The sequence below is a fragment of the Leptonychotes weddellii genome, chromosome 5 (genome assembly GCF_054177405.1).
Source record: "Leptonychotes weddellii isolate Sample4059 chromosome 5, ASM5417740v2, whole genome shotgun sequence".
In the NCBI taxonomy this organism is placed as follows: Eukaryota; Metazoa; Chordata; class Mammalia; order Carnivora; family Phocidae; genus Leptonychotes; species Leptonychotes weddellii.
In genome coordinates, this window is record NC_138373.1 from 135,659,660 (window position 1) to 135,674,828 (window position 15,169).

Genomic DNA, 15,169 nt, shown 5'->3' on the forward strand with positions numbered 1-15,169 from the left:
TTTTTTTTAAAGATTTTATTTATTTATTTGAGAGAGAGAGAATGAGAGAGAGAGAACACATGAGAGGGGATAGGGTCAGAGGACGAAGCAGACTCCCTGCCGAGCAGGGAGCCCGATGCGGGACTCGATCCAGGGACTCCAGGATCATGACCTGAGCCGAAGGCAGTCGCTTAACCAACTGAGCCACCCAGGCGCCCATCATTCCTATATTTTGATGCTGTTGATTTCTGATTATTTTGTAGCCTATACCTCGGCCAGATCCTGTGCATAATAATGAAGAAACACATGACCAAGTGCTGAAAACCAGATTAGAAGAAAAAAATGAGCAATTTGAGCAAGGACCCATGATAGAACAACTTAGCAAAATGTTCTTTACTACTAAGCACCGTTGGTATCCTCGTGGACAGTAAGTTCTTTTCTTTAACTCCCACTTGACAACTAAAAGAATGTGTAACTTTTCTTGCATTAACAAACTTCCAAGGTTGTATTCTGCATGGGGAAATTAACACCCAGTATGATCACCTATTAAATGGTATTTTTATTTTTTTTAATATATATATATTTTTTAAATGTTTTATTTATTTATTCATGAGAGTCAGAGAGAGAGAGAGAGAGAGAGAGGCAGAGGCAGAGGGAGAAGCAGGCTTTCCGCCTAGCAGGGAGCCCGATGTGGGACTCGATCCCAGGACCCTGGGATCATGACCTGAACCAAAGGCAGACACTTAACCATCTGAGCCACCCAGGCGCCCCTTACATGGTATTTTTAGATGTACAAATAGTGTAGCTAAAATGAAATAGTACTTCTTTTTTCTTTTATTTTAATCGGGGAATTTAACCAAAGCTTTCAGTGAATTTTGCAAGAATTCTTGAAAATTTTTCTATTTTGTGATATAGTCATTTACTGTTTTTATTCATCCTCCTGCCAAATAATTGACCTTGTTCTCAGCCCACCTATCCATTTATTTAACAGATTTCAAGTTATTGTTTAAAAAAATAGGGTATAGCAAATGATTGGGCAGTGTATATAGTTCTCAGTTCCTTTAGAAACTAGTTGCCCCTGTTTGCTAGTACTCACATTTTATTACATGGATTCTTACCTCCTATCTGACTCTGGCTTTAAATATTTTTCTTCTTTTGATTTTTCTTTCTTTTATATCTATCTTATTCCCTACCAAAACTGAGAGGTGACTTTTTTTTTTTATTCTTATGTTAATCCCCATACATTACATCATTAGTTTTAGATGTAGTGTTCCATGATTCATTGTTTGTGGAGAAGTGACTATATTTAATGGTTTATGTTTGAGCAAACTTTGTTCTTGCTCACTTAGTCAACCAATAACTAAGCACTAGGCTGGCACATTTCATGGCAGGACATGCTTATGGAATTAACGAATATACATTCATCCACCTGCTCTACTAAGTGCTGGGAGATAAAAAATACAGTCCTTGTTTACAAGTTGTTTATAGTCAAAGAGAGAGGATAATATAGTAAGTAAAGGCAAGTGATTGAACCTTGAAGAATGGTTAGGAGCTAGCCATGGGCAGAGAGAACAGGATGTCATAGAGTATGCTGGGGAAATTGCAAGTAGTTCAGCTTGGATGGGACCCAGAATATGAGGAAGGAGTGTAGGTCTTATGAAGGATTTTGTATTGTGCTGAGGTTAGATTTTATTTTCATTGCCAAATTTTAAGAAAAAAAGTTAATGTATTAGAAAATCATAAAGTGGGTTCTGTACTTGGGATACATGGAAGGTGTATATGGAAAGGTGATATATGGAAAGTTTGGAGTCAGGGAGACCTGTTTGGAAACTATTATAATAGTCTAGGTGAAGTTTATTGAAGATCTTAATGAAAGGGCCAGAAATGGGAATAGAAAGGGGGAAAATAAAAGAAAGGACTTTGATAAAAGGAGGAAATAAAAGGAGGAAGGAGGAAAAAAAGAATTTTAATTAACAGCAGTACGTCACTGACTAGGTGTGGGAAGAGACAGGCAGCCTCTCAAGTTTCTGACAGAGGTGTTTGGGTGATGGTGGTGCCATTCATACATGTGGGGAAACAGGAAGATGAACCCATTGTTGGTCATGTTGAGTCTGATGGGTCAATGGATCAATCTGGTGGGGAGCATTTCTGAAAGCAAATGGATGTATGGATCTGGAGCTTGGTTTACTTATTTATTCAGAAGGTACTTCCTCCCTTATCCTTAGGTAAAATAGATTCCCTTATCCTTAGGTAAAGTAGAGATTCCTTAGGTAAAATAGAGATTCCTCAAGTCTCATACTCCATGTCTTGCTGAAATTCATTCTAAGAGCTTTAACTACATTCATTATATAGATGACATGCAACTTGCTCCATTATACATTTTTTTATTTCCTTGCTCTTATTCCCAGTATCATGTCCTTAGAAATTTCAAAATAGGTATCTGTCCAAAGTTTTAAATTCATATAACAAAAACATAGCTCTTCTATTTCTGTCTTAAAAAAGTTCCTCCCTTAATAATCTTTCTATAATAAAAGTGATATTTCTGTATCAATTTCCCAGGATAAAAATCTGCAATTTTTTGGCCACCATGGTGTCTTTCAATTCCTGCTTCTGTTTTCTCTCCTCTTCTTTGATTTTTCTTTCTTATTTAGTACCCACTTTGTTTATACATGCTCTCTGGGTTTTTCATAATTTAGGGTATGTGGAAACAAATCAGCAAACCATTTCTTAGCCCCAGATCTGTGTCATTACTGTATTCTGATATTTCTTTCCATGATTCATAACATCACTCATGTTTATATTTTATTTTGTCTCATTATCCAGATATTTTAGTTCAAGCCCTATCTTGAAATTCTTCTGTGATGACTTTCAGTACCTGTTTTCTTCCTGTGTGTTCCATATCGCTGCAATCTTCTGCCGTCTTTTGTGTATAACCAAATCACTGTAGTTATAAAAGTCCTGTAAAGGGGACTTAAAGGGAACAAAATTGAAGGCAAGAAGACCATTAGCAAGTCTTAAAATCATGTGTGTTATCCTCAGACTTTTATGTCTAGTATCCCACCTATGTTTAATCTTACTTATTTAATCTTATTACTGCTTACTAGCTTTTGACTGCTAATTAATTTAATCTTCTGGTATGTCTTGTCCCATCAGGATTACTAGGCACCTGCAATTTTAAGCAGACTTTAATTAGATGCAGTTGATTATCCCAGTATCTCTCCTAATAAAGGGTTTAGCAGAAAAACTCCAGATACTAGCTTATGTATATAAAGAAAATTTTTACCAATAGGCATTGTCCTTGTGATGCATCATCTTTCAGAATTTTAAATAAGCTAAGTTGTGATCACTAATCACTCAACAAGTATTTGTTTGCTATCTAAATATTTATTTTGGATTAATATAAGCCATTATCAAGTGTTGATTTCTAGATGTCATTGAGCTCTTCTTAAACATCAAGCAGTGTATAGAAGGATGTTTTATTAAATATTTCGCAATTTTTAAATTAGGGCAATCAAAAGACTGGGACCCATTATGAATTCAATAATTGCGGGTATATAATATCTTTTTAAATAAGCTTTTATTAAGTGATACAAAACACTCGTTTAAAGTATTTTAAACAATGCAGTGAAGTGTAAAGTAGAAATTTTCTTTATACTTACTCATTCCTTATGCCCCATAGTTAAACACTGTTAAACTCTTCCTATATGAATAGACCTATCTCATATTATACTCAATCTTGTGCTTTTTAAACTCCATTAAAGCAAAATTCTTTTCTGAGTGTACAACTTTGTTTTAAAGGGGCCTGGGCTTACTCAGATCATCTTCCCTCTGCTAGTTACTAGCTATTTATTTAATCTTGTTATTTTTTAAAGAAAATAGAAATAATAATGCCTAATTTGCCTGGTGGTTTTTAAAATGTAATTGATTAATTAATTCCAGTGTTATATTTGTTTCAGGTGTACAATATAGTGATTCACCAATTCTATACATTACTCAGTGCTCATCATGATAAGTGTACTCTTAATCCCCTTTACCTATTTCATCTGTCCCCCCACCTACCTCCCCTCTGGTAACTGCCCATTTGTTCTCTGTAGTTAAGTGTTTTTTGGTTTATCTCTTTTTATCTTTGTTTACACATATGAGTGAAATCATATGGTATTTGTTTTTCTATGACTGATTATTTCACTTAGCAATGTACATCCTCTAGATCCATCCATGTTGTTGCAAATGGCAACATTTCATTCTTTTTTATGGTTGAGTAATATTCCATATATATATATGTATATATATGTTTCATCTTTATTTACTTCTTTATTCATCTATAGATGGACACTTGGATTGTTTCATGTCTTGGCTATTGTGAATAATGTTGCAATAAACGTAGGGGTGTGCATATCTTTTCAAATTAGTGTTTTCATATTCTTCGGGTAAATTCTGCATGATGGTTTTGAGATAAAATATAATCATGTAAGGGGCGCCTGGGTGGCTCAGTCGGTTAAGCATCTGCCTTCAGCCCAGGTCATGATCCCAGGGTCCTGGGATCGAGTCCCGCGTCGGGCTTCCTGCTCTTAGGGAGCCTGCTTCTCCCTCTCTCTCTGCTGTTCCCCCTGCTTGTGCTCGCTTTCTCTGTCAAATAAATAAATTAAAATCTTTTTTTTTTTAAAGATTTTATTTATTTATTTGACAGAGAGAGACACAGTGAGAGAGGGAACACAAACAGGGGGAGTGGGAGAGGGAGAAGCAGGCTTCCCACCGCGCAGGGAGCCCGACGCGGGGCTCGGTCCCAGGACCCTGGGATCATGACCTGGGCCGAAGGCAGACGCTTAATGACTGAGCCACCCAGGCACCCCATAAATTAAAATCTTTAAAAAATATATATAACCGTGTAAGTTAAGCACTTTTTGAAGTATCTTTTCTTAGATAGATTGTTTTGAAGTATAATTTACATACAGAAAAATTCACCAGTTTTAAGTATTCACTGTGATGAGTTTTGACAAACATGTATACAATTGTATAATCATACAATCATACTACCACAGTCAGAATAAAGACTGGTTCATCACTCTAAAAAGTTCTCTCTTTTGCAGTGAGTTTCTTCCCTTTAACCCCACCCTTGGCAGTCACTGATCTCCTTCCTATCACTTTTTAGAATTTCATGAATTTTTAGAATTTCATGTTTTTCCCTTTCTAGAATTTAATGTAAATGGAATTACATAGTCTGGAGCCTTTTGTGTCTGGCTTGTTTAACTTAGTATAATGCTTTTGAGATTCATCTTTGTTGTTGTGTTTACCAGTAGTTTATCCCTTTTTATTTCTGAGTAATATTCTCTTGTATGGATAGACCACTATTTGTTTATCTAGTCACCAGTTGTTGGACATCTTGGATTCTTTCCAGTTTGGGCCTGTTATGACAAAAGCTGCATAAATATTCAAGTACAAGTCATTATTGACATATTTTCATTTCTCTTGGGTAAATACCTAGGGGCAGGATTAATTGGTCAGATAATAAGGACATGTTTAAATTCATAAGAAACTATCAAAGTGGCTGAACCATTTTTCATTCCCACCAGCAGTGTGTGACAGTTCCAGTTGTTCCACATCCTTCCCAACACTTGCTATTATCAGTCTTTTTAATTTTAGTCATTCTGTTGAGTGAGTAGTAGTATCCTTGTGGTTTAAATTTATGTTTCCCTAATTGCTAATACTTATGAGCATCTTTTCATGTGCTTATTGGCCTTTGTACGTTGGGAGGGTTTTTTTTTTGTTTGGGGTTTTTTTGGGGTTATTTTGGTGAAATATCTGTAAAAAGCTTTTGACTATTTTTAAAAAGCAGATTAGTTGTCTTATTATGGTGTAAAACTTGTGGATCAGAGTCCTTTGTGAGACAGATGTCTTGCAAATATTTTCTCTCTGTGGCTTGCTTTTTCACTTAATAGTGTCTTTTGAAGATCAAAAACTTTTATAATTTTCATAAAGTCCAATTTACAAATTTTTCCTTTACATTCTACTTTAAAAATCTTTGCCTAATCCAAGGTCACTAAGACTTTCTTCTGTGTTTTCTTCGAGGAGTTTTATAATTTAAGCTCTAACATTTAGGTCTCTGATCCATTTTTTTTTTTTTTTAATTTATTCATGAGAGACAGAGAGAGAGGCAGAGGGAGAAGCAGGCTCCCAAGGAGCAGGGAGCCCGATGTGGGACTCGATCTCAGGACCCTGGGATCATGACCTGAGCCAAAGGCAGACGCTTAACCATCTGAGCCACCCAGGCGCCCAGGTCTCTGATCCATTTATGGTTAATCTGTATATATGGTGTGGGGCATAAGTTGAGGTTTATTTTTTTGGCGCATATATATATATATATCTCCAGTTGTTCCAACACTATTAGCTGAATATATTATCTTTTACCACTGAATTGCCCTACCAACTTTGTTAAAACTCAGTTGACCCATACATGTGGGTGCTGGATGCCATACCATTCTGTTTTGGCTAAATAACTTTAAGCCTTGAAATCAGGTAAAGTCCTCCAATTTTGTTCTTTTTTTCAAAGTCTCAGCAGTCTTTTGCATTTCCATATAAATTTTAGAATCAGCTTATCAATTTCTATAAAAAGCCTGCTGGGATTTGAAGGAGATTGCATTCAGTCAATTTCTAGATCAATTTCAGAATTGCTGTCTTAATGGTATTGAATCTTTCTGACCATTAAAATGGTATATTTCTCCATTTATTTAAGTCTTTAAAAATTTTTCACTTAACAGTGTTTTTTATAACTTGCAGTGTATGGATATGGTACTTTTTTGTTAAATTTATTTCAAATATTTCATAATTTTTATGCTGTTATAACTAGTATTGGGTTTTTAATTTCAGTTTCCAAAGATTTGTTGTTTGTAATACAATTTTATTTATTGTAGAAATGTGATTGATTTTTGTTTATTGATGTTGTCTCCTGTGATCTTGAGAGTAGTTCTAGTAGTTTTTTAAATATATTCCTTAGGATTTTCTGTGTAGATGATCATGGTATCATTGAATAAAGGTAATTTTACTTCTTCTTTTACAATCTGTGCTTTTTATTTATTTTTCTTGCCTTATAGCACAGCTTAGAGTCTTAAGTAAAATGTTGCATAAAGTGTTGAGAATGGACATCATTGCTTTTTTTCCAGTTTTAGTGAGGGAAAGCATTGAGTCTTTAAACATTGTGTGATGTTTCAATATGGGTCTTCTTATAGATACCCTTTAGCAGGTTGAGAAAATCCCTTCTATTCCTGGTATGGAGAGTTTTTATCATGAATGGATGTTGAATTTTGTTGGATGCTTTTTTCTATATTTATTAAAATGATCATAACATTTTTCTTTTTTAGTCATTTGATGAATTATATTGAATGACTTAAAATGTTGTACCAACCTTTCATTCCTGGGCTAAACTTCACTTGGTGATGATCTATTATTACTATTTTTTTTATGTATTGTTTGGATTCTATTTGCTAAAATTTTGTTGTAGAATTTTTACATCTTTGTTTATTAGGGATATTGGTCTATAGATTTATAATATCTTTGTCTGGTTTTGGTTTCATAGTAACACTTGCAACATAGAGTAGGTTTGGTACTATTTCCTCCTTTTCAGTGTTTGGGAAGAGTATGTGTAGAATGGGTATTATTTCTTAATGTTGGAATTGACCAGTGAAGCCATCTGGGTCTTGAATTTTCTTTGTGGAAAGATTTTTAACTGCAAATTCAACTTCTGTACTCAAGAGAAAGGACTATTCAGTTTATCTCTTCTTGAGGGAGCTTTTGTAGTTTGTATCAAATCCCTTTGGGATTTGCCCATTTTATGTAGATTGTTGAATTTATTTGTACATAATTTATAATATTCCTTTATTATCCTTTTAGTATTTTCATAATCTGTAGTGATGTCATCTCTCTCATTCCTGGTATTGTTATTTTGTTGATTTTTTTGAGAACCAGCTTTTGGTTTAATTGATTCTGTTGTCTTTCTGTTTCCTTCCTTCCTCCCTCCCTCCTTCCCTCCCTCCCTCCCTCCCTCTCCCTCCCCCTTTCTTCCTCCCTTCCTTCCTTCCCTTTCCTCCCTTTCTTTCCTTCCTTCTAAGTATGCTCTACACTGGGGCTTGAACTCACAACCCTGAGATCAAGACCTGAGCTGAGATCAAGAGTTGGATGCATAACCGACTGAGCCACCCAGGCGCCCCAGTTTTCTATTTTTGCTCCTTGTTATTTCCTTCCTTCTGCTTACTCTGGGTTTAATTTGTTCCTTTTCTAGTTTCTTAAGGCTTATTGTTTAGAAACCTGTCTTTTTTAAGTTTTTAATGCTGTAAATTTCCCATTAAGCACTGCATTAGCGCATCCCACAAATTTTGATATCTTTTCATTTTCATTCAGTTCAAAATGTTTTATTTCTCTTGTGATTTCTTCTTTGACCCATAGGTTATTTAGCAGTGAGTTAATTTCTAAATATTTGGAAAATTTTCAGATACCTTTCTGTTACTGATTTCTAGTTTAATTCTGTTGTGATCACAAAGCATACTTTGTATGATTTCAGTCTTTAAATTGATTAAGATTTGTTTTATGGCCCAGATTGTGGTCTCTCTTGGTGAATGTTTCACATACATTTGAAAAGTAGGTGTATATTCTGCCATTATTGCTGGTAGTGTTCTAAAAATATCAATTAGGTCTACTTGGCTGATAGTGTTATTCAGGTTTTCTATACCCTCACTAATTTTCTGTTTATCTAATTGATTATTATTAGAGGAACATTGAAATCTACATCTGTACTTACGGATTTTTCTATTTCTCCTCCTAATTCTGTGTTTATATATTTTGAAATTCTGTTACTAGCTGTACATATGTTTATTATTTATATTTTCTTGATGAATTGACACCTTTATCCTTATGAAGTCTTCTTTTTTTTTTTTTTTTTAAGATTTTATTTATTTATTTGACAGAGAGAGACACAGCGAGAGAGGGAACACAAGCAATGGGGGAGTGGGAGAGGGCGAAGCGGGCTTCCCGCCAATGACAGAGGGAGACACAGCGAGAGAGGGAACACAAGCAGGGGCAGTGGGAGAGGGAGAAGCAGGCTTCCCGCCGAGCAGGGAGCCCGATGCAGGGCTCGATCCCAGGACCCTTGGGATCATGACCTGAGCCGAAGGCAGACGCTTAGACTGAGCCACCCAGGCGCCCCTGAAGTCTTCTTTTTATTGCTGCTAATATTTCATATCCTGAAACATAATTTGTCTAATATTAATATAGCCCATCCAGGCTTCTTTTGACTAGTGTTTACATGATCTTTCTGTTTCTGTTACTTTTAACTTATCTGTGTCTTTATATTTCAGGTGGGTTTCTTAGAAGTAGAATATAGTTGGATTTTGCTTTTTTGTCCAGTTTTACTTTTCATTTCAGTATTAAGCCATCTTAAATGCTGTTTCCTTTGATTTTCAGTACTTTCATTTTTCTGTCATTTGCCCTTAGCTCACTTTCTTCATGAAATTTAATTTGATTATAGTCATTTTGAATAGCTGTTACCCCTGTTAGCCCAACTATATATAACTATAGGTGGCTAGATATCTGTTAATGTTATATTTATATTTGTGGGTAAATTTTTGTTTACATCTCCTGCTCTAGATTATTCTCTCTTCATCAGGAATGCATCTTTTGTTTTGTACTTTTCCACGTGATCTCTAATACAATATTCTTAATACAGTGTGTGAGTGCTTGCCCAGTTGCTGTCTGATGAAATATTATCTTACCTAATTATCTTCACAGCTTCTTTTCTTTTTTTTTTTTTTTTAAGGTTTTATTTATTTAAGAGAGAGAGCACCTGAGAGGGGGGAGGGTCAGAGGGAGAAGCACACTCCCTGCCGAGCAGGGAGCCCGATGCGGGACTCGATCCCGGGACTCCAGGATCACGACCTGAGCCGAAGGCAGTTGCTCAACCAACTGAGCCACCCAGGCGCCCATCTTCACAGCTTCTTGAAGGTGTTCAGTTTTTCTTTTTTTTTTTTAAGATTTTATTTATTATTTATTTGATAGCGAGAGAGGGAACACAAGCAGGGGGAGTGGGAGAGGGAGAAGCAGGCTTCCTGCAGAGCAGGGAGCCCGATGCGGGGCTTGATCCCAGGACCCTGGGATCATGACCTGAGCCGAAGGCAGTCGCTTAACCAACTGAGCCACCCAAGTGCCCCTCAGTTTTTCTTTGAAATGGTACTTTATTTATGCTAGTTTTGGGGGTGGTCCACTGGTAAATTTCTCAGTGATTCTTAGAAGTTTTATTCCCAGAGTTTAGCTATCAAATTATGTGGGTTTATTCAATTCCCATTTTATTTAGGAGAGTCTCAGGTAGAGTAGGATGTTCCTTATTATCAAATTCTTAATCAAGGTCAGCAAAGTGAGTTTCATGATCCCAAGGTGTTGCCTCACTTCATTCAGTCCTGAACCTACATGCATTTAATTATTGACTTCGCCCAGAGTGGGTGGGCTGGAAGGGTAGGTAGCATGACTGTACAAAACTGATGCTATGAAATAGCCCAGTGGCCAATAAACATTGGTGATTAGATAATCTCAAGTCTGGAAGTCTAAAGTTAATATTGTTACTACTAAATTTGTGAATTGCCTTTTGCCTTTTCCTAACCCTGGTGATTTTATTTACTTTGGGATGGCAGTTCAGAGATTCTTAGTTTTGGGCTTTATGCTAAGAGTGGGTGCTAGGGCTGTTTTGAATTTTTAATATGGGAGGTGGGTGATGAGGAAATCCAGGACATTGGGTTTGGGGTTAAATTGAACTTTTAGTTCCTTACTCTCTGCCTTTGCCCTAATGACTATTTTTACATTCATTTGTGCAGAGGTTGATTTCAAAAGATAACATATGTAACCATGCAGCTCCTGCTACTTCCTGTTTTGATATTACGGTATGAAAACAAATTAAACTAGCTTAGCCATTACATTATATTTACCGGAAGTCATGGAACTTGGAGCATACTCTTTGAAAGGTGCCCCTTATGCAAATCCATTTTTTTCATATTCCCAGCAGCAGTTTGTGTTAGATAGCCCCTTTGTAAATAGTTGCTGAGGACATGATTATGAGTTGTTTTGCCCTCCCCAGCAGCCCCTGAGGTATCTCCTGTTGGCCTTTAGGGTCGTCAGTACTCAGAAAACAAGTATGTCAGTGCCCTTAGTTGCTAGCATTTATGTACAAGCTGTTTTTCCTTTCTTCAGTCTTCCTCAGTTGGCATGAAAAAAATCAAAAGTGATGGTGCATTCTTTCCATTATAATTCTTTCCAGAACACGTCATTTTAGCAATATTACAGTCCCTAATGGTTGTGTGTGGGTTTTCTGTTATTTTTCTCCTTAATTCAACCTTAATAACCATTGAAACCGTTTTTACATATCCATAGTTCATATACTATCTTGGTTTCTTCTACTGATTCCTTTTCATCTTTTTTACCTCTAAGTTTTGGAGTGCTCAAGGATCAGTCTTCGGTTGTCTGCTCCTTCCTGTCCCGTTTTCTAAGACAGTGATTTCATCCAGTCTCATGGCTTTAAATACCTTCTGCATGCTAATGGCTCCCAATTCTATCTCTGGTCAAGACCTGTCCCCTGACCTCCAGAACTGTATATCCTTCTAGCTGCCTACTTGACATGTCTAATAGGCATCCCTAACTTAATATTGTCTCTAACTGAGCTTCTGATGGTCTCCCACAAACCAACTTCTCCTATAGCCTTCCCTATCTCAGTTAATGCTAGCTCCATTCTTCTGGTGGCTTGGGCCAGAAACCTTGGTGCCATTCTTGACTCTTCTCTTTGTCTTACACCCAACATCTGATCTGTCAGCAAATCCTATTAGCTCTGTCTCCCAAAATATATCCACATTTGACCAGTTATCACCATTGCTTTTGCCACCATCCTGGTCCATGCCACCATCTTTTGCCTGATTTATTGAAGTTACTTCCTAACTGGTCTCCCTCCTTCTGCTTTACTTCTCTATAGTCTGTTCTTAGCAAGTTGCCAGAGTAACATTGTTAAAACTTCCCTTAGTTCTTACAATTGTTCTGTTGAAAACCTTCTAATAGTTTCCCATCTTACTCAGAAAAAAGCTAAAGGCCTTAACTGTTACCTGTAAGAACCTGTGTGATCTGATCCTCCATTACCTCTCCACTCTCATTTCCTATAGTTCTCTTCCTTGTTTACTCTTTTCCAGCCACATGGCCTCTTGGCCATTCCTTGAACATGCCTTTCCTTCAGAGCCCTTTTACTTGCTGTTCACACTACATAGAATTCTATTCCTGCTAGTATCAGCAAACCTAGCTTTCTCACTTCCTTTGGATTTTTACTCCCTGAAACCTTCCCTGGCCAACTTACTTGCTTTCCTGTTTCCTGCACTGGAATGTAAGCTTCATGAGGGTGGAGATTTTGTCTTGTTTTGTGTACTACAGAATTCTTAGCACCTAGAAGTAGTCGCTGGCATGTAGTAGATGCTCACACGTCTAAAAATTAATAAATGAATGGGTAAATGATCCTGATTGTCATAATACCTCTTAAAAAAGAAGATAGTAAGCTAACATAGCTCTACTACATACAAAGTTATGTTGAAGGAAAAAGAAGGATGGAAGGATTGAAAGAAGGCCTGATGGAAAGTAAGAAGGATTTGGAAAATAATTTTAAATTTCTTAAAATGTAGAGCGATCCTATAAATGTATGAATAGCAGTACTCTTTTATTTAAATAACTATTTATTATTTTTCCATGGAGGCCACAAAAATTAGTTACTCCCATCAGTAGGAAACAGATCTGAACATCAGGCTGCAGTGTGAACCAGGAGATAAAAGTTCTGCTCTGGGTTAAGAACTGTGGACTTAGATGTCACTGAGTCATTGTGTTATTTAAGAAGGGTAACAGTGTGTCTTGGTTTTCCAGGAATAGTCTTGATTTAACTCTCTTGTTAATTATTAATAGGGTGGGTTTTTAATTCTCTCAAGGGTCTGAGTCTGATAAGTTTTAAGGGCACCCTATAATTAAGGTGCTTGCCCCTGGCTAGTGATTGTAGCAGATATTGAAATTTGTGCATCGTAAGAAAGTGTGACTTCCCCAGGGCACCTGAGTGGCACAGTCTGTTAAGTGTCTGCCTTTGGCTCGGGTCATGATCTCAGGGTGCTGGGATAGAGCCCTTTGTCCGGCTCCCTGCTCCACAGGGTGTCTGCTTTCCCTCTCACTCTGCCTGCCGCTCCCCTCCACTCATGTGCATGTGCTCGCTCTCTCTCTCCCCATAAATAAATAAAATCTTGAAAAAAAAAGAGAGTGTGACTTCCCAAACCCCTGTTCTGGTGATTAGTTGCTTTAAGAGGACACCTTTCAGGGTTGCACTAGTAAAACCTTGATTATCTGGCACATAACTGGAACCCTTAAGAAAATGATAATTTTCGGGCGCCTGGGTGGCTCAGTTGGTTAAGCGACTGCCTTCGGCTCAGGTCATGATCCTGGAGTCCCGGGATCGAGTCCTGCATCGGGCTCCCTGCTCGGCAGGGAGTCTGCTTCTCCCTCTCCCACTCCCCGTTTGTGTTCCCTCTCTCGCTGTGTCTTTCTCTGTCAAATAAATAAATAAAATCTTTAAAAAAAAAAAGAAAATGATAATTTTCCATAATTTTTCTATGCCAGTGTAAGTACTTGTAGAAAAGTTTACATAAATTATATTATGCTATATGTATTATTCTACAACTTAATGTTCTGTGTTATTGTATATAGATGTACTTCATTATTTCAACTTAATTTCTGTTTTGCAATTTTCAAAAAATCGGTATCAAAAAACAATGTATAGGAGAGTTGCCTGTATGAAACCATAAGATAAGCAAAAAAGAATGCTTTCAATATCTTAATCACAAGTAAAGAGCATAAGATACGTGTCTTACCATTTATGGTGTAGAAATCCTTACATTGGATTTCCATATTAGCAAAAAAGTAGATAAAAGACCAAATTGCCAAAATCTGGTCTTAAGGGAATTTTTGAAGAGAACTCATTACCATAAACACATGTACTCTCTGTGGATAAGGAAATGCAAAGAAGCAAAAAGAAAAATTCTCCCTGGTGAAATCATTCAAAGTCAATCACTGCTAACAATGCATTTCATTTCTCTTTTTATATATTTCATAAGTTTTGTTAGCTTGTGTATTTTTACATGGCTTTAATCATACTGTATATATAAATTTGCATCCTGCATCTGCCCCTCCCTGATTAATATTTAATATTTTGGTATTAAGATAGTTAGTATTTTAGCTGTTTTTCTATATGCTTTAGACTAGATTTCCAGAAGAGGAATTACTAGATCAAAAGCTATGACTATTTAAAAATTTTTTTTATATATATTGCCACACTGCTTTTCATAAGTATTGTACCAGTTAATACTTTAACAGGTTGGGTCTGATGTTGCTTATTTCATCACACCTGTGCTTGGGTTGGGCCTTAATGATTTTTAAAATATTTGTGATTGCAAAAACAAAAGTTACTCACTGTTTTAATTTGCACTTCTTAACATTTTTGTGACATACATTTTCTATAAACATTATTAATCGTATCCTATTGTATATTAAAACATGATTTTGCAGCTTAAGAGACCTCCATTTAGGGGGGAACATCCCCTTATAAATAAAACTTAAATAGAGCATGTTCAAAAGACAATTATTAGTTTGCTTTTGTGTTTTTTTAAAGATTTTATTTTTTATTTATTTGAGAGAGAGCAAACATGAGGTGGGAGGAGGGGCAGATGAAGAGGGAGAAGCAGGCTCCCCCCTGAGCAGGGAGCCCGATGTGGGGCTCGATCCCAGGCCCCTGGGATCATGACCAGAGCCGAAGGCAGACACTTAACTGAGCCACCCAGACACCCCAAGACAATTACTAATTTTTAATTAAGGATGAATTATCCAGGTTACCATATTGAAATTAACCTCAAGAGTGGCAAAAAACCTTTCCAAAATGCTTATTTAGTAGAAAACAATTTTCACAGTGGGGAAATATGGCTTCTTATTAAGAAAAATTTAAATATTTATCTTGGATATATCTAACATTATATTAGGTTTCATTGATTTCATTGAGTACTAATGAACAACAAACTAATCATAGAAATTTGATATTTCTTTCAGGAACAGTTAATATTTAATAAAATAATATCTTAAATATTTTCTTCTTTTCAAG

General features: G+C 36.4%; 1 protein-coding gene across 8 annotated transcripts in view; it reads left to right on the plus strand.

The window, feature by feature from the left end:
* Positions 1-15,169, plus strand: part of MRPL42 (mitochondrial ribosomal protein L42) — a 69,517-nt gene that overhangs the window by 15,150 nt on the left and 39,198 nt on the right. For all 8 annotated transcript variants that reach the window (XR_014145844.1, XR_014145842.1, XR_014145845.1 and 5 more), the window contains one exon: positions 243-406. Coding sequence is in view for 4 of the 8 variants with exons in the window: in XM_081822195.1 (XP_081678321.1) it covers positions 243-406 (164 nt within the window). In the remaining 4 variants the exon portion in view is untranslated. The remainder of the gene's footprint in view (positions 1-242; positions 407-15,169) is intronic.